At 41.3% G+C, this 8,841-nt stretch overlaps 1 protein-coding gene and 1 long non-coding RNA gene across 2 annotated transcripts in view; both read left to right on the forward strand.

Moving 5' to 3' along the window:
• The window catches only part of MEX3B (mex-3 RNA binding family member B), a 6,430-nt gene extending 5,172 nt beyond the window's left edge, over positions 1–1,258 (forward strand). Inside the window, exon 3 of the mRNA XM_014944309.1 lies at positions 807–1,258. Within this exon, the coding sequence (XP_014799795.1) occupies positions 807–1,258 (452 nt within the window). The remainder of the gene's footprint in view (positions 1–806) is intronic.
• A 2,696-nt stretch (positions 1,259–3,954) lies between these two features.
• On the forward strand, positions 3,955–7,117 carry LOC106889422. The gene is made up of 3 exons (XR_001412310.1): positions 3,955–4,039; positions 4,840–4,889; positions 6,968–7,117. It is a non-coding gene; the product is annotated as an uncharacterized LOC106889422 (long non-coding RNA).
• The last annotated feature ends 1,724 nt before the right edge of the window (positions 7,118–8,841 follow it).

The raw sequence follows: 8,841 nt of genomic DNA on the forward strand, positions 1-8,841 counted from the left end.
GGAAGCTTTTAATTTTGAATGGGGGGGGAAAAAAAAAAAAAAAAAAAAAAGGAATCCAGAGAGTGGCAGAGAAGATGTGCTTATATACAGAAGTGGTACGGACATTGAAAAAAACCCTTGGCAAAACTGGTTGCTTTGAAGGGCTCAGGAAGTTTAAGTCCACGTGTATATTTTCTTAATGATGGGTGTTTAGGAAATGTACTCAAAATGCGTCAATCAATTTCTTGTTTCAGTGTAAACATCCTGTGCTGGTGTCTGGGAAGAGTTGTGAAAATGGCTATAAATTAAAAAAATTAGTGAATTTGATCACTTTGCTTAATTTTCCAAGCTTAGTGAAACTGAAAGGTAAATAGGATGGACAAAAAGTGAAAACTAAATTCTCCTGCTTTTTTTTTTTTTCCCCTTTAACATACAATACTGAGTGTCTGCACGCTGTTACTCGTAGCAGGATGGCAGAGCGAGCAGCCCTGGTCCCTGCACCCACCAGTGCTCCTGCAGCAGCTTGACCTGACCTGGGCAATGTGGTGGGGCTCGGCCACCGAGTCCCTCATTAAATGTAACTGGCTTCATCATCCATGGATTTATCTTGGTATTTTCTTCACCAAACTGTGACTGAAACAAAGGCAATCTCTGCACGTGCTCCCCGTGTGTATTGTTTGGAGACGGGAAGATGGGCTGCAGTGCCTTAAAAACCTGATTGTGGTCATTCTTCTTTGGGAATTATTTCACCCGCAGCGGGACCGGTTTGGATTACTCCTGCTTTGGTGTCCAATGATGCAGCGAGTGCCTTTTGCCCTGACTTCCAGACGTGTGTATCTGCTGCTGGTGGTGCCCAGCACACCGGTGGGGTCAGCGGCATCCACCCCAGCCACTTCCACCGCCCAGTCCCTCCGGCCACCACGGGGCCGGTGTGTCCCCATCTGTTTCACGAGGTGTGCCGGCACGTGCGGTGACTGTTGGCGTGACGTCTCCTTGCTTGCTGGCTTGTGGTGATGTGTCCCCAACCCTGAAACCAAATCCGCTCCTGGTGGGGGAGTGTCAATCCCTTGTCTTTGGCTGGTGGAGACGAGCGCACGAGAGCGACGACAGCATGAGGAGGAACATGCAGGCTACACATGTGAGCTGCCCCCCCGGATTTATGCCGTGGGTCAGCCCCTTGGACTGCAGAGGCCATAAATCAGCACAGAATTTGTCCTGGGGCCTGGGGCCATATGGTGTGCGGGAGAGGGAGAGGGATGCCCGCGGGAAAGGAGAATAAAGGCCTGTGTTTGGTGCAGGGATATTTCAAAGCCTGAGAAAGGGGCAAAGTTCAGTTTCTAATTGAGTGCTTTGAAATATATAGATGTATATGGTCAATGTTTATCTTCCAGAACAAAGATGACTTTGTTTTTCAAATGTTTGTGTGTTGGGGCTGAAAACTGTACGCAGGGTCTCCACCAGGAGAGGTTTCTCTGCAGCCTCAGGAACTGCTGGGGGGTGGGTGCTCCTGGTGCAGGGGGGAACAACCAGGACCTGCACCTTCGGGGTGTTCTCCTGGCTTCGCTAATGTATGTGTAGGGTTCCCACTCTGTATACACATAATTATCTCCAAAAAGGATACATTTACATTTGTAAGAATTATTATACACAAAGTCCTGAGTTTAATTATTCCTCTGTCCATATCTTGTACTCCACAGAATTTGCATAACAATCAGACATCAAAGCCAGAGCCCTTTACTGGAAGAAAGGTCTTTCCACTGTATTATTTTGTTGCCAAATAAATTATAATGATCAATTTAATCTAAATTTACTCTTTAGATATTTATTTTTTTTTCTGCAAATCGATTGAAATGAGAGTTAAAAGCAAAGTTTAAATTTAGTAGTTAGAATCTAGTACAGTAAGGTATTTAAATTAGATTGCTTTTTGTTTGATCTTTCTCACTCCTCTCTGCCAACCCCTTCACCCGTCTCTTTTTCTCCATTCTCCTTGCCATGCCATTTTGGAAATCGGAATGGCTTTGCTGTCGCTGAAGTGATTGGGAATTCTGCCGCTGGAGGAGCAAGCTGGTGAGTATTGCGTTTAATTGATCTAGAAATAGCAAAAAGTAATTATTCACCATGCCTCTGCTTATTTGTGTTTCCTGTACCTGTTGTCTCTCTAGTAGAGATGATTTAATTAGAGAACAAAGACTATTTTACATCCAAGGTAGTTAAGGGATGCTTCAGTCTGTATAATCATTTGAATTTCTGATTTCCCTTTTGATGATGGTCTACCTGGCTGATGCCAAAGGGCCCAAGTTTGCAGGTGGTGAAGTGCTCTATCCAATAGTGAGTGACGTGGGAAGACACTCATAACTACTGTATTCTCTTGCTTTCTCCTCAGAAAAAATATATATCCATATATGTATGTGACCATATATTCGATATATACTTGAGTAAACTGGTGGCTGCTAAAAATCCTCCAGAAAAACACAGATTATAAAGTCTTTCTTTTTCAGTGTATTAATGTTAACAGAAAACCACTGTAATACAAGAAAAAGTTTTATTGTCAGTTTATTACTCAATATTAAGGATTTTAATGAGGCTTCCACAGTTGGATATGTAAAATAATTACATCTAATCTAATTTCTAACTTTGATTAAAAAGTAAAAAGCTTATTCTGGCTTAGTTTTAGTGAATTAGGTTGTGTCATGATGTGCTTATATAGTGATGAAGCTGTATCAAAACCATTTAAGCATTTGGTATATGGATTATTCTTTAATGCTATCTGTACATGTATAGCATGTGCAACTGGGACAGTCACCTAGGTACAAACATGCATATATGTACAATATTGTGAGTACTATGTAGCCCATATCTATTAAGATCTCTGCAGTTTGTGTGATGTTGAATTTGTGGCCTCAAGGAGTATCAGGTGGGGCCGTGGCTACAGAAACCACCTGTGTCCATCCCGGGCAGCATTTTTTTTCTCCATTTTGGCCTCCCTGAAACCAATAACAGAAGTTACCCTTGATCAGGATTTAATTCTCCCCATAAATTACACTCTGGCAATTAGGGTGGGTTTGCATATAAAACCTTACCCAAGGTGCATAGATGATGTTTCTCCCTAAGGTGGGTTTGTTGGGTGTTTTTGGTAGGGGAGTTTTCGCCCTGTCTTTTGTAACAACTTATAGCTCTGCACTGGTAAGAAGATTATTGGTGAAGAAAATCAGTCAATTAAATACATTCATACTAAATGCATCTTATAGCTTTACCACTATGAGGATGATTGATTAGCTGTCTCGAGAAATTTATAGCCTCTGATAAGATTGCACCAAGAGAAGTGCCTTGTTAGCTTTAAATGGAGAACAAAAAGAGATTTTTGGTGTTCCTCATTACTGGTTTTCCACTTGTGGCTGAGATAAAATACAGTAAAGTGCTTTTTCCTCTTATGCATAAGGGCTCTTCTGCCTTTCATACCTGGTAGCATTGTGTGGCCCACTTTACATTAGCATGAATGGCAATTGCCTTGTAAATGTGACTGCCATGAATGGGTGAATAGTCTGTCGTCTCCTATTTTGTCCTTTGTCTTTATGTTTTATTCACTTTTACCCTCTACAAAAGAGCCTTAATTTAGATCTGGGAAAACAGTAGCGATGCTCCATTTCATTGTAGATCTAGTGGCAGGGTTTATTTGATTTGGATGTTCTTTATGTTTTGATGGGTGTACTAAACAGCAGAAGCTATTTTAATCAAAAGAAAATTTCAATGAGAGCGTGACCTGTAAATAGTGGTTTTGATAGAATCACAAAAGTTTCTGTTACACGTTTGGAAATTATTTCCACAATTTAACTGCAAAGGGCAAGTAAATCATGCCCCTTTAAGAGTCAGGAAAAAGGAGTGTTTTTCAGGACCTTTAGTTCTGCTACTGAGTCATTGTATCATCTTGGCTAATTAATTTCACCTTTTATATGCTCCAGGATTTCCATCTGTGAATGAACTAATGACACCTACTTACAGGCAGTATTGTGAAGATTAATTAATTGACATTATTGAAGTATCCTGAGGTGGAATTCCTAATGTAAGTACAAAATATTATCATTGATACTTCCTAATTAATCAGTTCACAGTAGCCAGCATGTGGTAATCATATTGGTCTAGAGCAAACAAACACAGAACTGGATTATATTTGAAATCTGTGGAGTTGTGGGTGTTCTTTTTTTTCAGATTTCCGGTTTTATGTGTTACTTGAACAATCTTATACAGTGAGTGTAAGAATCCCCTTCCTGCTGTGGCACTTACAGGTGTGGTGGGCTTGACTAAGGAGAAATACTTGATCCCAGTGTTATCCATATACCCCTAGTGGCCTTTTGTTGAGGATATGGAAAGATAACTTTAGCTAGAAATTTTCCTGCCCCCACTGGTGTAACATCACTAACACTTGAAAATGGGAGTCACTTTTAAATGGAGATGAAAACTTTAATGTTATAAAGAAGTGTATGGCACTGATTTAGTAACCCCCATGTGTGTGGCTGGGTATTACCAAACAGAGCTTTTCCTGCAGGAAGGAGGATGGGAGGAGTGATGTTTTACATCACGAAGCATCGGAAGGGAACTGATATGAAATTGTTCATTATTTATTTGAATAATAAGATCTATTCTTACTACTCATGGCTGGGATGCTGTTTGCATAATGATATGGCTACAGCTGTGCAGGTCTTAGGCCACATGTTTTAAAATGGCAAGAATAGCTGGAAAGAGTGAAATTTGTCTGAGCCTTGCTGTAATTAAATACTATGAAATGTATACCTTATTTTTCATAATGTAGAATACACAGTTGACAGTAAGGTGAATGTACGTGCTGTCTGTATTGCTTTCCAGAGACCAACCACATTCCTGAATGACGCGATACACTTTCTGTTGTTGCAAATGTAAGTCACAAGATATTTTTTGGAATTACTTGCAACTGTTGCACAAGGGCAGGCGGGAGGTTTAAAGCTTCACAAACATGCATATTTCTTTCTCCTTATGTCATTTCTTCTTTAAAAAAAAAAAGAAGTCAATCACATGCAATTATGAAACTGCTTTGTGTTTGACGCAGTTGAAGATGTTTTCAGGCCACAAAAATGTAACTTTCTATGAGTAATTTGAATTAAAAACCCACTCCAGCAGAAAATGTCCTCAATCTTTGGAGTCACATGGTTCTTGGAAAGCTCTCTCTTGGCTGGGCAGGAGGTCAGTCTTTTAAGGAGAGAGTCTGTGCACAAACGTGCAGCACTGCTAATGAGAGGAATTTCACACTCCTCTGCTCTGTGTTCATCCTGCCGAGTGCTGCCTCTAAAGCCTTGTGGTATTAGATGTTATAATAGATGCTGGGCCATTACAGAGCCGGTGTAGCAAAACGCTGTAACTCTAGCTAAAGAGATGGCTTCCAGAAGGTAGGGTCACCCACTCTGCAAACATAAAAAGTAATTAAAAATAGGGTCTCCTCTTTGTCTCTGAGTGTGTCTCTGCTATGTGGCTGCCCTTCCTTCCCCCAATGGTGATTTTGAATCCAAACGGCCCTTTCATCATCACTCCAGCTTAGCAGCAAAGCTGTCTGTCAATAATAGCAGGCTTCACTTCTTCCCCACCTAACTGGTAGTCACACAGCCAAAGAATGGCCTATCCAAAATTAGGATATGCTCAATGCACCATCGGCTGGTGTTGTTCCCATCAGCCTAATTATATGACTTTTGGGTCAGACAATGTCTCATTGTGTGGGCCCTTGGCAGCTACGGGACGCCTAATGCTGCATGAATGTCTAATGCAGAGTTTGATGGCTATGACCGAGGCTGCAGTTCCACGCTGGAATTGAAAACATCCGTGTAGTTTCCATAGAAAACCAGGTCAATGGTGCTTCCATAAAGCATTAGCCCCAGGGAAAGCTATTGGTTGCATGTTGCCTGCACAAATCCATGCAGGGTGAGCACTTTACGGTGCATTTCTCTTTCAGGTAAATGACGATTAAGGTGTCAGATTGATTTAGTTCTTAGAGACCTATTTCAGAATTCTAATTTATTGCAAGCACCACTCCTCATCCATTTATTCTACCTGTTCTTCTATTTTGTGCATTTAAGAACACTTGTGACGTATCTTATGAACATTGCAAGCACGATGATTATGGCTTTGTACCGGTAGGTTAAAAAAAAAATCACTTTATGTTTTATTTGACTGTAGAATTTTAGGTAGAACTATCCTATCTTTACAACACTTCCTGTAAAAACTTGCCTTTTTTTACAGGCAAAAGCAAGGTATAAATGTAAAAGGCACTTCATTGTATATGGAGGCTGTAATATGCTTGTTCATTTCAAAGGAGAATGTATAACTAATTACTTTTTAATTAAATCTCTAATGTCAACAGCTGTTTTTAAGGGATCTTTTTAAGCTACATTTATTTTTAGTATTGCTTAAGATCGTCTTTCTTTGCGTGCATCTCCCTTCATGCGTTATTGTCTTTTAAAAAGTTTTCTCTCTTTTAAAGTATCAACTACTGCTGGCATATATTAAAGGCTAAGTGCTGGTAAAATTAGTTTTTTAAGATGCTGGCTGTGACTTTTCTAAAAGTAGAAAGCAAAAAGATGTGACACCACCAAAAAGCCATTTGTTCTCTTTTTCTCCCAGAAGTAAAAAGTTTCAGTTCCAAAGCCCCAGTTGCCGAGGTTGGTTTTCAGCTGACAGTGGTTTCTGTCAGCTGGCTCTTATCAGTTCCTCTACAATGCCACTGCTAATTACAGTAATAGCACAACGGTGTCTTCAGGCTGAGTGATCCACACTGATTTAATCCTTTCCCCCTGGTAAACCAGCAGCAACATCAGTGAGTATCCTTTCAACACATGAAAAAAACTTAGCTCAATTTAGGGCTTCACCTATCAGGGCTTGGTCCTGTTGACTTTCCTAGAACTCGTGCTCACCATAAAGCTTCAGGTATCATTGCAGCTTCTTAGTGTTCTTGGTTTGTCATTTCCAGCCTGGAGAGGAATGAAAAAGAAGTCTTTGCTCAGCCTGTGGAAGCTTGGAAGCTCCATCATGGGAGTCAGCAGAGCCTGCCGTTTCCCGGCCACCGCAGGACTTCTAGGTGAGCTTTTTGTTGGGCATTAAGGTCAGAGCCACACCAGTGATCTCCATCCTGGCCTGGTGAGACCCAGGTCTGTGGCCCTGCTGTAAGGGGACCCAGCTCTACCCTGCACTTCTCCACTTCCACCTGAGCAGCCGTTACCAGGCTTCTGTGAAGGAGGGAGTTGACCACTCGCTGCAGAGCAGCTCCCCGCAGTTAGGCTTGGCCAACACCCCGTGAGGTATGGCTGTGCCTGTCTCATCTCTGGTAAAGTCTTTCAGAGCCATCTTCCTGCCCTGTGAAGGAGTTAAAATCCACCCTCTTTCTGCTCTGATCGGAGGGGCTGGTTTGTCTCACAGTGGGTTTGCGGATAGCCTGGCTCTGGCTGATCAGTAGTGCCATTTCCCTGCAGTTGCTGGGTTTCCTGTAGTTATGGGATCAACCTGCAGTAAAGACACCTTCTGTAATGTCCTCTGCTACCCCTGTCACCTCTCCTCTTGCTGAACTGTATGGTTTTGCATGATTCAGAGTCTTAAGTACACCAGAAATGGAGGAAAGTATTTCAGAGAGGATTACTGTATTGCTGTGCTATTATCAGTTTACTATCTAACCTCTAATTTGCTGTAAACATCAAAACCCAGTAATCACGAGAGCCTTGTGTTGGTTTTGGAAGGTAGTTCCATTATAGGTTGGAATTCCAGTGTATTTGCTAAATTAAATAAGAATTCGTTATCTCTTTCAGGGAACTAGTCAAGAGGCTCAGAAAGACTTGACATCTGAGGCTAAGATAATGATCTAGTGGTAGTAAAATAATAGCAAATCAGAAAAACTGGTGAATCTTCTTGTTAACACCTGCAAATGCGTGGTGATTATGGTTTTCATTGATAAATGGGGATTTGTGAGACCCGTGAATTGCGAGAGCAGAATTGACCCTTGTATTTTACTGTTAAATTTCTCATCTCCTTATAAGTGCACTGCATCTAATTTTGATCTCAAGCAAGCGTAAATCGCAGTTAACACTAGTGACATCACTGTAATTGCACATATCTGAAGTCTGTGTATTTGAGAGAAAATCAGACCTGTTTGGTCAGATTCCTCAGAGGGGGAGTCTCTGAAAGCAGAGCAAATTCACACGAGTGATATGAATTATCCCTTGCCTGACGCTGCTGTAAATGAAAGCTGAATCTCACCAGCTTAGTGCTGTGGCTTGAATAGTATTTTTGATGAAGCATGGCCCAGTGCTCTTTATAGCAAAAATGCCTTTTATTTCAATAGTGTAAAGCAACTAGAAATACTAAGATGTGTATCATTTCTTCAGCATGGTGAAGGGCACTCCTATGTCCACTCCTGATGGATGGGTCAGCCATTCTTGGAGCAGCAGACAGCTCAAGCTATTTTAATGGATTGATGGCATTACTAAGCCTAAAAATGATCCTTGGGGTGCTTGTAAGCATTTCTGAGAATATTACATCAAGCAAAATCATTAGCTATGGTGTTGTGGGGTGTACACAGGACAGAGAGTTAGAGTTGGGCTTGCAACTGTGCCTTCTGATGTGAGTAAATCACTGGATTTCTCCTCTCAGTTTGGTCATTAAACAGGGAGACAATCTTGCCTTGCTGTATTAGGGTTCTGTGAAGGTAGGTTAACTTCTATTAAAACAAAATTCTGCATTGGAGAGCGTAATGGAAATGCGAAGCATCTTGTTATGTTAGAAGCTGTGGAATTAGCAAGCATGGTTAATCCCTAGTGTTTGACAATAATTTCTCTGTACAGGGACAGAAAAACA

This window comes from Calidris pugnax, unplaced genomic scaffold, assembly GCF_001431845.1.
Source record: "Calidris pugnax isolate Ruff unplaced genomic scaffold, ASM143184v1 scaffold70, whole genome shotgun sequence".
Taxonomy (NCBI): domain Eukaryota; kingdom Metazoa; phylum Chordata; class Aves; order Charadriiformes; family Scolopacidae; genus Calidris; species Calidris pugnax.